Source organism: Coptis chinensis, chromosome 8 (genome assembly GCF_015680905.1).
Source record: "Coptis chinensis isolate HL-2020 chromosome 8, ASM1568090v1, whole genome shotgun sequence".
Taxonomy (NCBI): domain Eukaryota; kingdom Viridiplantae; phylum Streptophyta; class Magnoliopsida; order Ranunculales; family Ranunculaceae; genus Coptis; species Coptis chinensis.
In genome coordinates this window covers 28,283,849-28,300,930 of record NC_141463.1, presented here as the reverse complement: position 1 = coordinate 28,300,930, position 17,082 = coordinate 28,283,849, and the positions used below count along the sequence as shown (strand labels likewise).

Here is a 17,082-nt window from a genome sequence, read left to right as displayed (position 1 = left end):
CCACAGCAGCTGTTTGCGATCCTACTCCTTCTTGGATCTCTTGGTCAGTTTCGATAACAATCCCTTCTTGGCTGTTAGTAACTCCTCTTGTTTTGGCGGCTCTTATGGTTTCTCCACCATTACGCGAAACTACCCTTTGTCTCCATATCCTAGTTGGTCTACCAGAGCATTGGTCTGCTGAGTGCCCAAATATATTACAGGTTGTACAAGACTTCGATTTCCATGGATATTCCAGAGGTATAACAACCTCTCGGTTCCCTGCTTTCACTGTTATTACTTCCTTGTAATCATAGTTCACTGGGAACTCAATACAGAATCTAGCAAAAGATAGTCTTTTCCTTTTAGCTGTTGCATCATCCATAAACATAGGTGTGCCACCCACTAAGCTTGATGGTAATATCTAAAGTCCATCGAAAGTCCACATTTCTTTTCGGAACATCCATCGCCTTTACCCATAGAGGTATGGAGGCCACCTTGTTCTTGTAATTATCGACCTCCACCGTCCATGGCTTTACTACAAACACTGCGCAATAATAAAAATAGGACCTTCATCTAAGATCATTTGGCGATCCTCGAGCTCGTAAAACTCATATCGAAAAGCTCTTTATCCGTGGTGATATCAAAGGACCCCTTCAATTTCCACTTTCTCTGCAACACTTCCTTTACCATCGAAATGGCAGTCTTTTATCCGGAAAATAACCAACCAAATACTCATCCCACTCCTTTATACTTTGCTCCAATAAATCCGATGGAAACTCGGCCACTCCATCAACATAGATCGGGGAGAAGGACTTAAAAGCTACTTGTGGATTCGGATGACCGGACCGACCAAACAGGGGACCTCGCGTGGTTTGAGGAACATCTTGCCCATTTGCACTGCTCGTAGAAGCCATAAGAACAAGCTTAGCTTAAGCTGCCCAAGGAGAAAGAAGAACCAACACTTTATATTGCCTCAGCGAACTCACACTATAAATAGCGGAGGATTTTACCTTTGAGGCTATAAACTAATATCTTCCACTAATAAACTACCACGCAGGTTGACAATACAAGTACTCGACCCAAGGGGCAATAGCTGGGCATCATATATGAACCTCTCTCAACATGGTGGTCTGATCAACCATGTTAAAAGCGTTATGAAAATCTACCAACAACATATATAGAAAGAGAGGTACTGTCACCGTTAGCATACACCATACGGTTGACAGCGATCAACCATTTTTATTATTTTTTTTTACAACAAAGTTCATTGATTTCTACTACTCTATTACAAAATTTGGATCTGTGGTTGAAACCACAAGATAAATTAGATCAGGCTGTCAAAAAAACTGTCGAAAAGTGTCTGGAGGTGGCTGGGCGGTCGCGAGCTGGTGGTCGGGCTATCGCGGAATGGTCAACGGGCAGTCACCCCTGCGGTTCCGGCAAAGTTTGGTCAGCAACTTGTATTGAAACTTGACTAAAACTTGAATGAAAAATTTTGTATTAAAGAACAAACTTGGATTGAAGATTGAATAACAAACTTGAATGGAAACTTGTATGAAGAACAAATTAGATTGAAAAGTTGAATTGAAGAACAAAAAGTAAATAAAACAATAAAAACTTGAAAATGTAAAGGACTTGAAATTAAAATCTACTATACTTTTACATGACCATAGATTAAGTCTAGGTGCATTCTCTCCTCCTACTTTTGGGTTTTTATACTCCTACTTTTACAATGACTGATTTGCCATCTCCCTCTCCAATCAAGACACCTCACCATGTTGTTTTTTTACTTTTTTTTTTATGCTTATGCTTTTTCTTTTTCTCTATCTTCTTGAGCAAGCTAGGTTTTGAGCAAGTCTTCTTTTGTGAAAATGTCATCCATCTCCAGTCTTCTGAGTTAAGGACGTGACTTTCAATCCTCTGGTTTTAAGTCCTTGACCTTTGACCTTTGACTTTTGACTTTTTCAGCACTTTTTCATAGCAGCTTGAGTCTTCATAATAATCGTTAATAAGGCTCATTTTGGCGCTAAAATCCAACTTTTATGATAAGTGGTCTGAAATGACATGTAATCTGCAAAAGGTAGTAAACGTTATAAGTTGTCTATTTATTATGCATAAGAAGGGTTGTAATGCAGTAATGTAAAGGTAATAAAACACACATTTGGGAGCTGATCAGCAACTGAGAATTTTTCAAGGCTAATGTCGCTCTTCATGTTGATTACATGTTTCTTCACCAATGCCAACTACAGAATTTCTTAGCCTTTGATCAAGGTTGTTGACAGCTTGGATACACTTAGAAATCTATCTTGACAGGCCAACATATGCATGTAACCTTGTAGGTCATGAATTAGGCTACTACATTAATGCAACAACCAGATTTCTCATGAGAGATATAGGATATCATATCTTAGGCCAAGATGGTAGCTGAAATAAGACTTATTTGGTGTGATTTCAATGTTGTTGAATATCTTTTCATGTCACATCCCCAAATGGTGTAAAACGAATATGGGCTTGATAAATGGGTCAACAAGATCATTCAATTAACCCACATTTGGATTTCAATCGAGAACCATACAAAAGGGTCGCAGTATCTACACCCTAGAAAATGGAGTTAGCCTCTTGCCGCCACAGAAGGGTTTTTACGGAAGTCTCTTGCTGCCACAAAGGGGTGCTCACGGAAGTCTCTTGCCGCCACCGATCAAAGCTTCTGGATTCCCACGAACGTCTCTTGCCGCAACAGAGGGGTTCCCACGGAAGTCTCTTGCCACCACAGAGGGGTTCTCACGGAAGTCTCTTGCCACCACCCATCAAAGCTTCTGGATTCCCACGGAAGTCTCTTGCCGCAACAGAGGGGTTCCCACAGAAGTCTGTTGCTGCCACCCATCAAAGCTTCTGGATTCCCATAGCATGAAGTTTTCACCACAAAGAGGTTCCCACGGAAGGCTCTTGCCGCCACAGAGTGGTTCCCAAGGAACAAAGCTTCCGTAGCCATATATTTCCCATTTTCTAACAGAAGTTTCTATAGTTTTATTGTTCAATTCTTTTTTAAGTGTTTGAAGTGTAAATACCAAATATGAAAAATTATAATCCGCCATGAAAAATTATAATCCAAACTCTCAATTGAATAAACCAATGAGAAGCTTCTTCATTTAAGAATGTCTTTTAAAAAGTTGTGGTCTTATTCTGCTTAGGGAAAACTCATCAAATAGCCTCAAGTCTTTCGGACTAGGAGCTTGCTATTTGATTAAAAACTGCACAAGAAAAAAAAAGAGAGCTTCAACAATGAATGCCGGTGGTCGTTGCCTTTTGGTTTAAGCTAGGACAAGAAAAGAAATAGAAGGAAAGTGTCAGATGAGAATGGGAAATATAAAGTTTGGTTTTCTTTTTCAAACTTGGAGTGCTTACTTGGACAAAAAAAGGTGGGGTGCTTGGTGGGAGGGAGGGGGGTGTGTAAACCCATATGAAAAAGGTGTTGGAAAACTAATACTATGTTACTTGAAGTCCAGCACTAGTAATCAATAAAAACCAATATAATAAAGCAGTTTATGACATTTTAATTCGAGGCTTGTGATCGAAAAACACAATGCCCTCGAAGGTGAAATTGCGCCCGGTATGAAGCCGACGTGACCTCTAGCACACACCTCCTAGGATACAACGACTAAGGATCCGCAAGACAGCACTCAAGTAGATTCTAAGATCGAACTCTCAGATGCACTCCAGTATAAGCAAAACCATAGCTTATGTAAAACAGACAGAAGTAAAAGGACATAGTTAAAAAGTTGAAGTTTCTTGTGTAGTTCGACTAATTTTATAGAAGAAGGTAAGGCGATAAATGCTCCAGATCCACTTATCATGTAGTGTGAAAGAGGAGATCGTGTGTGGAGTCGTGGAGAAGAAAACGTGGTTTGACTATTTCTAATGTAAAGTAAGTGTAGACACCCCATTTTTGCACCCTATGCATAATTCATTCATGATTTTGCCTTGAATTAAATTTGATCATATAAGGTGATTTGCTTTCTAGAGTCTTCATTTGTATATCAAACTTCTTTCTTTTCATCTTATTTTAGCGTCTTTAGACTCTCCTCATCATGTTCTAGCTATGGCTGAAGTTTCGTTGCTTTCTGAGTTTTGAGCTGAAAATTACCAAAATGCCCCTGTAACCATTTGGGGAGACACCCCATTTTTGCACCCTATGCATAATTCATTCATGATTTTGCCTTGAATTAAATTTGATCATATAAGGTGATTTGCTTTCTAGAGTCTTCATTTGTATATCAAACTTCTTTCTTTTCATCTTATTTTAGCGTCTTTAGACTCTCCTCATCATGTTCTAGCTATGGCTGAAGTTTCGTTGCTTTCTGAGTTTTGAGCTGAAAATTACCAAAATGCCCCTGTAACCATTTGGAGCCCAAATCTCGATTTTCTACTCTTTCTTTGGATGAGATTATTTCATATTTGAATTCCCCTTGAAAAATCCTTCAAAATGAGTACAAGCTTGCCTAGGTTTCTTTTGGATTTCGGAAACCCTAATCTTGCCATATCCCGTTTCATCCCATTGTGCGCGCTGTTGAGTGCAATATTTTTTTGGAGTAAGATTTCGACTCAAGGGTATTTTTAAGAGTTCATGGACCTTCCTAATGGATTAATGAACAACTTTTGTGAAGAAGAGTTTGCCTAATTTTGACCCGGTCAAAGGGAATTTGCAGCATTGAAAATATGGTCAAAATGGGCCTTTTTTGTGGATTTTGGATTTGTGCTCGTGGGCTGTGGATCCAGCTCGAGTTGGACCTTTTCATTAGGGTTTATAGCCCATTTTCAAGCCTCCAAAAACCTAGATAACCTTCCTTATTTGTTTGATTTGATTTGATCCCAAAAATCAAGAATATTCTAGAGAATATGCCATTTTGGAGCCAAGTTTGGAAACCCTGGATTATGGGCTCATTAAGGACGTGTAGGGCTTGTTTTTTTGCCCTAATCCATCTGAAATATCCAAAAACCAAGGGCCAAGATCGCACCCCTTATCCCACCTCTTGAATCAAGGGCCAAATTTAGGAGGTGCAACCAGAAAGAGATCAAGCCATTGGATTTTTCTTCATCAACACTCAGCCATTGGATCAAACTCATTACCATATTTGAATCCACGCCCAAAAGCTATAAATATGGGTCTCATTCACCCACAAAAAATAATTTAGAGCAAGCTAGAGCTAGGAATTCGGAGTTAATAATCTGGACCTAGTTATTCAGATCTAATAACCTTCTTTTCTTCAGTGTTCTTCATTTTTTCTTTCTAGTTCTTCATTTTAGCCTTTTTTTTTTCTCGTCAATCTTGAGTAGAAACTTCTTTTTACCAAAAGTTGTTTTTTTCCTCAAATCACCTGTTTCAATCCAAAAATCACAGTTATCAGTTCAAGATCAAGTTTATCATCAATCAATCAATCAATCTACAATCAAGTATGAGGCAACATTCCGAACAAGGTGACATCTTTCTTTTTTCTTTTATTTCCTTTAGCATTGCATATTAGGTTATTTTTTATAGCATATAGTTATAGTTTTTTAATAATTTAGTGAGGATCATCCAACTTGATAGATTAATTTTTCAAGCTTTCTCCGTTTGCTTATCTTAACACGTTACACCTCAATAAAAGTAAGGCTGGTTTTTACGCGATTGTGGGTGCCTAACACCTTCCCACATCGTACCTTGACTCCCGAACCCAATAATCATCTAGTTTCGAGGGCTAGTCCTTCACATAGGTTTTACTCAACTTTTCCTTAATAAAGTTAGTGGCGACTCTAAAATCAATTGCATAGACCTAGGTACACATTTTTGCGCGTACAGTAAGAAAAAAGCCCAAAACCTGTTTTCCAAAAACAAGTTCATACATATTAAAAAACTAAGGTTTTTATAACAATCCCCCACATGTATGAAATCAAAAAATAATATAAGCTGGAGTGCGTTAGAAGTTATGAATTGGCTGAAGGTGTCATAAGACTTGAACCTTTGCTTAGTGTTAGTCTGTCGGGTTTACTTGTTGACCAATGAACTCAGTCTTGAACTGCCCAACTTTTGTGTAAACCAAATCAACAATTAACTCACATAACTTCAAAAACCATCATAGAGTTCCTCGGTTGTGCTTGTAACGGCCATGAGCTTCCCAGGTTTCATAACTGCTACTAGGGACTAGCCTATCCAGTTCCCATAGGAAGCGACTCCACTTCCTCACTTATATAGGTGCTTCTATCAGGAGTGTACTGTATCATTACACCCCACTAGATCCTAGCTATAGAAAGCATTAAGAGTTAAAACTTATCCTTAAGAAGATACAGAAGGTACTACTACATCATAGGGATGGGTATAGAGTCTTCACTCTAGGTTGTAGTACCCCCACAAATCACTCAAATAACTTGTTTTCCAATTGAACCTTGTTTATGGGATCTCCATTCACTAAGGTTGGGTGACAATTATCGGTGATTTTAACAAATATGCTTTAGTATTTAATAGACTTTAACCCCATCCCCCTCAATGTACTAAAGACAAACTCTCTAGCTAGGCCTTTAGTTAGTGGATCAGCTATGTTATCTTTTGACATCACAAAGTCAATAGCTATGATCCCATCTCGTAACATCTGTCGCACAGTGTTATGTCTACGACGTATATGTCGAGACTTTCCATTATAGGAATTATTTTGGGCCCTCATAATAGCTGCTTGGCTATCACAGTGAATAGAAACATGTGGAATAGGCTTAGGCCAAATAGGGATATCCAACAACAAGTTCCTGAGCCACTCTGCCTCCTCACAAGCTTTATCTAAAGCTATAAACTCAGATTCCATAGTGGTGGAACGAGCAATGCAGGTTTGCTTGGTAGATTTCCAAGAAACTGCACCTCCTGCTAAGGTAAATACATACCCACTTGTGGACTTTGATTTTGTAGAATCAGCAATACTACCACCACCGTGCTATTAAGACCATTACCACCACTACCGCTGCCGCCACTACGACCACCACCATCACCACCATCACTACCACCACCATCACCACCACTACCATGCTATTAATACCAATACCATCACCTCCACTACCACCATCATCATTACCATAGTGATATTAAGGCCACTACCACTGCCGTCGCCACTGCTTCCACCACTACCACCTCCTTGCTATTAAGGTAATTTCCTAAAATCGATATTCTAATTATTAAAATTGATTTAAAACCGAAAATCAAATTATTCGTTTGTTTTAAATTAATCTATTAAAGTTAAATGTGATGTAAAGTAGAGTTATATTTGTCAAATAACCATCTATAGGATGTTGTGTATTTGTTTTTTCTATTTTTACAAGTACTTATAAGAGGAACTTAAAATGAAAAACAAATCACTTTACAAGACCACCTTATAAGACCCTCTTATAAGACTATAACTTAACCCAAAAAAACAAATAGTCCCAAAACTTGATATTCGGTTATGGTGAAGTGAACACGATACAGAACTATTGAACTCGACCTAATAATAATATTGAAGAACTGGAATGGAAAAGGCTTCCCTACATTTGCCATAGCCCACCCATTGGGCTTTCTTAACAAGGCCACCCCGCGCGTTTATTATTTATTGGCATTAAGAATCATTTTGGGGGCATTATATCTGATTATTTGGAACCGAAACCAAATGTTCCGGTTATGAGTTTTAAAAAGTTAGATCCATTTAAAACGGGTCATTAAGAATCGAACCGATAAAAAACCAAAATTGTAGAACTAAATAGGAAAAATTCTATGGATACCCGAACCGAAACCAGAACGATTATTATGATTTCGATATATAAAATTTAGTATTATATTACATTTAAGATAATCAAACTCATACATTATAATATAAAATATATTTTTTACGGGTAAAAGTCTATTAAATATATATAGCATAATAGTGAATGTGTATTGTTAAATATATAGTTTATAACAATACGTTAAACAAGTGTATCATAGATGTTAATAATAATGTCAACGCGTATATTATGAATTAACTAATACATTTTATATTTATTAACTTATGCACGTGTTTATTTAAATAGGATACACATGTTTGATATATTGTAGTACACGCACTTATAATAAACCAATATATAGTGTTCATGTTAAAAATTAGTGATGGGATGTAATTGTAAGACGCATGTACTCGCATGTTCGATTTAAAATGTGTGTTAATACATGTGTACAAATATATATATATATATATATATATATATATATATATATATATATATATATATATATATATATATATATATATGTGTGTGTGTGTGTGTGTGTGTGTGTGTGTGTGTGCACGTAAAATATATAAAGGTAACAAATATATGTGATTAATTGCACGTGTATACGATCGAGTTAATACAATGTAAGAAAATAAATATATGTGTATACACGTAAAAAAAATTTGGAATTAGATATTTGATTATTTTAATTCCTATATCAAAGTTTGAAATTATCACATGATCGAATGGTAAATGTTTAACATGTATGATTAATATATGTTCATAGATTGATGTATATATAATTGTTGATACATCACTAATTATACATAAAATATTATCATGCAGGAAAATAAAAAAATAAAAACAAGTTTTAGTATTTAAATTATTGAAATTGTTTAATAATTATAATAAATAGTAAAGATCCGAATTAGAACCGCAAATAGTGAAACCGAAACCGAAGCCGCTAAATCCCGACCCGTTCCCATCAAAATTGTATTTCGTCTATAAATAAACAAGCCAAGATGCTCGCGGGAGAAAACTAAAAACTTGTGAGATGATGCAACAAAGATCTAGACGTAGGTGTGAAGGCACAGCTATGGGTGCTATTGTTCTCGATCTTCGTCCCGGTCTAGGAATCGGCCCCTTCACACTCGGTAATTTTAATTTTAACTAACCACTCTTCGGTTATAAATGTAATCATAATAATAATTTTGAACCAGGGATGCCAATATGTGAAGCGTTTGCACAAATTGAACAACAACCGAACATATACGATGTAGTTCATGTCAAGTACCTTGACGAGGTTTGTTTTTTTTTTTTTTTTTAACTGTTTAATTTTAGTATTATTATATATATATATTTTTTTTTTGTTTATTTAATAGGAACCACTTAAATTGGATATCGTTATTAGCTTTCCTGATCATGGTTTTCATCTTCGTTTTGATCCTTGGTCTCAGGTATGTCTCTCACGTGTTTGCCTCGTGACCTGATATTTGTACTTAATATATTATATGTTGATTTTAATTTCTTTTCAGAGGCTACGCCTTATTGAAGTCTTTGATGTCAAACGCCTTCAAATGCGCTATGGCACTTCGATTATTGGGTTTGTATTGAGTTTTCCTTTAGTACTTCCAGTTTCATGTGCCAAACACATATTAATGTTTAATTTATCCCGTCTTTTAACTTTCTCAGGGGACCGCCTGTTTTGGCAACTTTCGTAGCTGTGTATGCACTTTTGGTCCAACATTTCCTGGAATTTATGATAAGGATAGAGGAGTTTACACTCTTTTTTATCCTGTAAGTGATTTTTTTACTTTCTTTCCCCTTATTTAGACCCATGGTTCTATGTATTATTTTATCTTGACGATTCACATGTCATTGCCATTTTAAAGGGATTGTCATTTGCTTTTCCAATTCCTGGCCAGTATATGGACTGCTGCAATGACGGAGAGGGTAAGTAGCTTGTTTGTTATATCGTTCCAAACATTAAGCAAATAATATTTAGATGAAACAAGGTCTATAAAAGGCATCATACATTTAACCTTGCCTTGACAGCGGAGTTGCCTCTTGAGTTCCCAGATGGGACTACTCCAGTTACATGCCGCGTGTCAATATATGATAGTTCTGCTGATAGTAAAGTTGGTGTGGGTTCCCTTATGAATAAGGCTACCGCACCACCATTGCCAGCGGGCAGTATATACATGGAAGAGGTTCATGCTAAGGTTTGACATCTTTCTCTTACAGCAATGCCTTCATTGTGGTTAAGTTTTCATTTTTCATGTTATTCCAGCTCTTCTGCTGATTGCCTATAAATTTCCCATCTGTTGGTCTATACTGGATTGGTCTTTCGCAAAAGATGAAAATAATTTATTGCAAAGAGATTATAGATTAATAAGACTAAGGCATCACTTTGACTCCAGTGATGTCTTATGAGTGATGAGTTTTGCGCATTATGTTTCATGCAGCTGGGAGAAGAATTATGGTTTGGCGTGGGTGGTCAACATATTCCCTTTGGTGCATCACCACAGGTAATTTTTTTTTTTTTTTGATTGGCAAGCCTGTTTTAAATGAGATCAGTAACTCTTTGATGTTGGCGGGGTTTGAACCCCAGACCTCTAGTATCATCACCCAAAGGTTTTACCGACTTTGCTAGTCGGCACCTGCAAAATGTGTGGGCAAGCCTGTTTTTAAAGAGATCAATAACTCAATTGTGTGTGTAGCGGGGTTCGAACCCCAAACCTCTAGTATCATCACCCAAAGGATTTACCAACTAAGCTAGAAGGCACTCACTAAAATGTGTGGGCAAGCCTGTTTTTAAAGAGATCAGTAACTCAATTGTGTGTAGCGGGGTTCGAACCCCAGACCTCTGGTATCATCACCACAAATAATTTGCTATTCGTTACTTGTATAAACACATATTTAGCTACTGCGTTGTACTTTTTTCTAGTATTTTTATTGCCTTCGTTTTTGTTGGATTCTTTTGCCTTATTTGGAAAACCTTTCAGATAGAGAACCACTGTCTGTGGAGTTTTTTTATTATTATTATATTTGTTTTATTGTATGTTTGTCCTCAATGTTCTTAAAAACACTAGGCGGTAATCGGGCAGTGAGAGAGCGCCTAGATGGGCTAGGCGTGCTAGTTATTTTTTTTCCTATATATATTTAATAATATATAGTCACACACACCCATACAATAAGAGATGAAGAAATCAAACATTTACCATAATTCAAAAAAATAAACACAAGCAAAAGTACTTATTACAAAAAGGTGTACCAATTGAAGAAGATGGCAAGTGATTTGTTCGAGTTGAATAGGGAGACCGAAGAGCGATTTCATATAAAAACACATTCTTTCTTAGAGTGGCGTATAATTTACATTCGGCTCCAATATTTTAAACTTAGTCAAATCTTAAGCCTTGATGGGCCTCTTATTTTCGACATTTAGTCAGTTTAAAAAAAAATAAAATAAAATATAAAGATTGAGCCCGAGTAGACCGCCTAGAGGCCGATTAGTCTGCCTCACTTTTTGAGGGTAGTCTGTTGGGCACCACCCAGCACCTAGAGACCTCCTAGGTCGCTTTTTCGAACATTGTTTGTCCCATGGCCGCTGCTGCTATTGACTGTTTTAGATTTTTTTTTTGGATGGTTAGAACTTCATTCCCTAAGTCTTGACCAGTAGGCCACTGTTTGAAAACAATCTATCTGCTTAACAGCTGGAAGTTAAAATTGAACTAGGAAGCTGTTACGTTGTATGAGCCCAAGAGAGAGAAAACATGCCCTTAGAAGGTAGGTGAGACTGAAATACAAGAGCACTCTTATGCTAAGAGTACATTCTCCCTCCCAAAGATAAGCGTCTCATAACTCACCCCTTTCATTATAATGTCAACTAGAGTCCAAACTCGCAAAGATTTTTATTTTTTTTTGAAAAATTTAAGGGTTGACATGAGAAAGATTGAAGCTTCTTCTGTGTTGGTTTACTTGTTTTGTACTAAAATTGAAGCTTCTTGTTGGATGATTCGTTATTTTCGAATTGTAATTGACTGATGATGTTTCCTTGCTATTTAATTAATTGATAAAAAAAAATGAACTACTTCTGTTTTATTCCGTCTGAAACTAATAGACAGACATTAGTTATGAAAAATGTGTTAAAATATGAAAATCATGTTCATCGTTAGATATGTAAATAGTACTTTCTTAAGTCTATTACTAATAGTCAATAAAACATATGCTTAAGTCAATTACTAAATAAGGGAAATCAAGGTGCAGCTACTGGGCAGGAGTGGGGTTTGCCTGAAATGCACCACCTTATTGCATGAGGATTAGGGCTGCAAGTCGGACGGGTTGGGTGGGTTAGGGGGTCTGTCCATGCTCAACCCGAAAGATTTGGAGGGTCAGCCCACAGCGTGCCCAATCCAAATTCAAACCCAATGATAGCAACCCAAGCCAATCCAATCAGGTTGCATCGGTTTGTCGGGTTACAGTGAGTTAGTCTTGGTTAACAGGTTTGGACTTGCTTCCCACTAAGGACAAGTTAACATTTTCAAAATCGAAAACACCTAATCATATAAGAGTTAAACAAGATAAATAACCGAGATTTAATTATACTAAGCTGGTCAAACAATCCCAAAGATGTAGTCGTTGAAGAAAAGTAAGACATACAAATAATATACATCTTGTCTTGTTTGTTTTATGTGGTATTTAGTCGTAGCAGAAATTCAGACTAGCAATACATGTACAGCTGGGGTCGAGTTTGGGTTTTTTGGGTTATTTAAATTGTAACCCATACCCGACCCAAATTCGGATGGTTCTAATTTTTTTTGGTCCAATTTGTAAATGTTAAGTTACACCTCTCCATGGGACAAAAGTTTTGGGTTGGGTTGGGGTTAGATTCGGGTTGGCCGGCCCAACTTGCAGCGTTATATAGGATACACTGTCAGGATAAAGATTGGTGGTGTTACACTCTTCGTCTTTTCAGTACCAGTACTTCAGGATCAGCCGAAGATGATCTTGGACAACCTTATTCATTTGTGGATCATTCTGCTGTTGCCTTGCATATCATCTTTTACTCTTTTGGTCTCTATCTAATTTTCTTCGAATTCATATCTCATGTGGAGCCAACTCTATGAGGATTATTCATCACTTTTCTTCCTATATTTTCTTGTTTTATAGGACGTCTGGACTGACTTAGGCCGTCCATGTGGAATTCATCAAAAGCAGGTAAGCAGCCCGCCGTAAAGTTGTAATTATTTTTGAAATTTGAATCAAAGGCTCTGCTTGGTATCAACACAAATAGCAGCAAATTTGTAAATTTCTGTTTTGAAAACTTTTCTTTTGGAAGATTTTGCAAAACAAAACGTTCCCCAACTTAAGAAGTGCTTGGTAGGTGGAGAAGATGAAATTTGAGATCAGTTAAATGGAATGAAGAAAATGTTGGATGATGGGGATGTAATTTTAGGGAAAGTTTTGTCATGACTTCAGAATGGCAAAAGCTTAGCCCGGTTTTATCTCTTTGGTTAACTCTTTCCATAGGTCCCACCACCAAATCACACAACCAACCAATAGTAAAATTGGAAGTGGGGGAGAAAATAGTTAAATTGCCCTCTTTTCCGGAGCAAACAAGCGGAGCCAAATTCTTTTGTTAAATTTGACAAATTAGTGCATAATACTTTGGGCCACGAGGTTAGATTGTTAATCTTGGAAGCTGTAAGTTTACTTATGGAATATTTAACATAAAGTTATGGACCAGATCTTCTACACCGCGACACCTTTGTTTCAAATTTACTCTGACCCCAGGTTCACGAGGCCACCTTGGTTGCATTGTACACTTGAACTATTAGTCTTACTGTTTGACATCTTTGGTGCTTTTAGTAGCTAAGGTGACCAGGTGAGCATTAGAATAATACAGGAATGAAATTTATTTCTAAAGAAACTGGAACCTTTCGCCATCCTTTATTTCTAAAGAAGATGGATTCTGTTTTTCTATTTGTTCTTTCTTTTTTGGGGAGTGTTTCCCGTATTATTAGTTTTATATGATTGTTACAAATGGTTACTGTATATTATGCTGGCAAATATCGTTCCTCTAGAGCTGCTATCGAATTTAGACCAAAATGTTCCCCGTCTTTCTATTTCTCCTTAAACATTATTGCTGAACTTGATATAACGATGACATTAATTGTAGTAGTTGATTGTTTTCGTTGATGATTTTTGCATTTCATATTATAGTCGAGCTGTTTCTGTATTTTTTTACCTAGGTTGATCAAATGGTGATTCACTCTGCTTCTGATCCTCGCCCACGAACGACTCTATGTGGGGATTACTTCTACAATTATTTCACCCGCGGTTTTGACATATTATTTGATGGGCAGGTATGTTTTATCTTCTTAGTAACATGTTCATTGCACCACCATGTCTTCAACTCAGATAACCATGTTGAATGCGCAGACTCATAAAATTAAGAAGTTCGTTTTGCACACCAACTTTCCTGGACATGCAGACTTCAATTCATACCTAAAATGCAACTTTCTTATCTATGGTTCTGAAGGTTCTCTCTCTGGTTCTCTCTACCAGTCATTTTACTTTGCCATTTTTGTATTTGAAGTAGGGAAATATGTATACCTTCTCTATACTGATGGGTCTCCCCTTTCCAGGTGGGGGATTGTTTCGGGAAGGAAATGCTTCCAAGCACTGCATTACGCCTAGCACCAAATGGGAGCAAGTAAAAGGTAATACTTGGTCTCCAGAATGCATAGTTTTTCTTCCATGATGGGTCTTATTTATATCATGTTTTTAGGTGTGAAAAGCCTCTCTAGTAATGTCGACTTCTACTATTGACATAGAAGTCTCACTGTGTATTTAGGATTATTTTCCTTCTATTATAACCATATAGATTATTTGTAGTGAGTCTGGTAGAAATATCAGATACATATATCCTTTTAGCACAAGCTTATTTGGTTCTGGAAAGACAAAAGGGAACAAATAGTGCGGTACACCCGAGTCTTATGACTTTCATCGAAGTATAATTACTTCAAATCTCACTCTATCTAAATATTTCAAATCGATCATGGAAGAGGTTGCAAGTTTGAATCCCGCCAAATGTTGATTGGGGATTTCTTTCTTGTGTAATTATGTGATGGGCCTTTGGGCCAGGTGAGCCTTCGGGCTAGAGACAGGGTGTTGCTACAATTGGTGGACCAAGGAGCGAAAGCAAGTTTTCATGGACAAGGTGGAGGCGGGTGGGTCTATTAAAAAATAACGCATCAGCAAGAGCCTTCGGGCTAGGTTCACTTGGCCCTTGTTGCTTTTCGCATTGTCGAATAGAGATTTCATTTTCTGTTTTAACACACTTATTTGTAGGAGATCCTTGGTGACTGTGGGCGAGCTGCAATCCAAACACAAGGATCCACAAGCAATCCTTTTGGTTCTACCTTTGTCTATGGGTATCAAAATGTTGCATTTGAGGTGAGAATTAGATAGCGCTTGGCAACTCTTTCCTTGCCATCACATCATTTTCAATGTCCACGATTTATAAATATAATTACTTCATTATTTACATTTTAACAGGTGATGAAAAATGGCTATATTGCCACTGTTACACTCTTCCAGTCATGATGAAATATATATGGTATGAATAACCCGCCATTCTCTCTCTATGCAAATGTTAAAGTTTTTCTCCCCCCACATCTTAAATTTGCACATACTGCGCCACACTGTCACTATAAAGCATTTGAAACCACACAGTACTATAGACGAAAACATAATCCTTTAGTTTTAGATCTGCTAGAAATTATATATCGTCTTCTTCTTTCTTTTTTGGTGCCTTGTATTTCATTCAAGGAATTAAATTGAAGCAGTACTATATCAAAATAAATTTTCCAGTGCACGCACTGCACTGTAGACCCATTCCAACTAGTCCGTTTTGCTTCTGCTGCTGGCATTTTGTGACAGGAATGACAGGTGCCCTATGCCCCACATATGGTAATTGGTTCTTTAATCCCTGCCAGTGTCTTGTAAGGCCTTAGTGTCCTGAATGTCCTCTTTGTGTTTTAAGTAACTTCAGATTTACTTCTGAAACGATTCTCTAGAAACACACAACTAGATAGAATAAGATTTCTTTGTCCTTTAACTAGTCTTGTTAGCATTTTCTCGAGTTTGAATTTCAGCAATGTGTTTATTTTTTTTTTCCCAATAATTAATGGGCCAAATGTTTCTATTTACAGGGAGCACTTGGTCTTTGTACATTATGAAAGGATCAAGTCCTCATAGTTATTACTTCTGTCTTCTGCTCGAAGAAACTGTTGAAAAATTGTACAGCACTGTCAAAAAACATGTACAGTTGTAGTGCACACTTGTATATTCACGATATGGAAATGAATAGATCATGATTGTACAGTAATTATCAGTTTAATCACATGCGTTCTTCTTAAAATCGAAATCTCAATGCCCACTAAAATGCTGACATATAGCAGATATCCATGTCTGTATCGAGAGATTATACTTTACAAAGGCTACAGTAGATGCAAATTTAGACAGTAAACATGCTGACACATGATATATTGGACGTCCATATTGAAAAATGGCCTATTATTTGAACTTTTGTGTATTTTGTAGTATGATTCTACAAGTTGTAGCTAGAGGAAAGGGAGCCGCTTTGAATTAATTCAAATTCGTATCTGAGTTCGTGTCTCATCCTGCGTTGCACAAATGCGAAGTGTATAAAAGTATAAAACTATAAACTGTTTGTGGGTCCCTCGAGAAACAATGCAAATTTTCATAAATTGATTTTGTTGGTTTAAAAGGACGAAATACGGAAGCTGAAATGCTGCAATTGCAATTTCCAAATGGGACACTTGAAGTTTCAAAGTTCATGGCCCCTACTAAGGGTCGTCACATATTCACATGGCTACCGTGAAATCTAGGCTCTGTGAGTTTTTTTTTTTTTTTTTCAATAGAAACTTCTGTGAGTTCTATTCTAGTGAAGTACGCCATAATAAACTGAAGGTACGCCATAATGTCAGTTGATGAAATGATTGACTACTTTTTGCAGTGATGTGAGCTTCAGAAGTCCTTAGAAATAATCTGCCGTCAAAATGTAAGAGGTTTTTTTAGTAGCATGTGTTCGTCTGTCTTTTTTTTTTTAACGTAACAGTAAACCTTTAATTAAACAAAACAAGATTTACATATTCCCATGACATCATAAAAGACTTGCATATTTACAACCATTGGCGCCTAATGCCACCATACAGACGAAAATGGCGGAAGGAAAGACAAGTCTCAAACAGGCCCAGTTGAAAAATGTACATTTGATTGCCCTAACAATCGATAGTTCTTTACTTGAGCCGCCGCATGTGAGGCTAGCGCGTCTGC

General features: G+C 37.0%; 1 protein-coding gene and 1 long non-coding RNA gene across 2 annotated transcripts; both read left to right on the top strand.

Annotated features, from left to right (window-relative positions):
• Positions 1–8,713: 8,713 nt before the first annotated feature.
• LOC147480924 (uncharacterized) lies at positions 8,714–9,370 on the top strand. The gene is made up of 3 exons (XR_015203999.1): positions 8,714–8,873; positions 8,958–9,022; positions 9,255–9,370. It is a non-coding gene; the product is annotated as an uncharacterized LOC147480924 (long non-coding RNA).
• An 87-nt stretch (positions 9,371–9,457) lies between these two features.
• LOC147480923 (PHAF1 protein At3g51130-like) lies at positions 9,458–16,111 on the top strand. The gene is made up of 11 exons (XM_086576475.1): positions 9,458–9,516; positions 9,612–9,672; positions 9,775–9,941; positions 10,185–10,247; positions 12,889–12,936; positions 13,971–14,084; positions 14,161–14,260; positions 14,367–14,439; positions 15,072–15,177; positions 15,280–15,340; positions 15,936–16,111. Exons 2-10 carry the CDS (start codon positions 9,648–9,650, stop codon positions 15,325–15,327), a joined length of 744 nt encoding a protein of 247 aa, XP_086432601.1. The 5' UTR covers positions 9,458–9,516; positions 9,612–9,647; the 3' UTR covers positions 15,328–15,340; positions 15,936–16,111.
• Positions 16,112–17,082: the final 971 nt, after the last annotated feature.

Coding starts and splice junctions, on each gene's coding strand:
- LOC147480923 (XM_086576475.1), top strand. CDS start 9,648: ATGGACTGCTGCAATGACGGAGAGG. Junction 9,942..10,184: donor TGGAAGAGGTTCATGCTAAG/GTTTGACATCTT, acceptor TGTTTCATGCAG/CTGGGAGAAGAATTATGGTT. Junction 14,261..14,366: donor TCTTATCTATGGTTCTGAAG/GTTCTCTCTCTG, acceptor TCCCCTTTCCAG/GTGGGGGATTGTTTCGGGAA.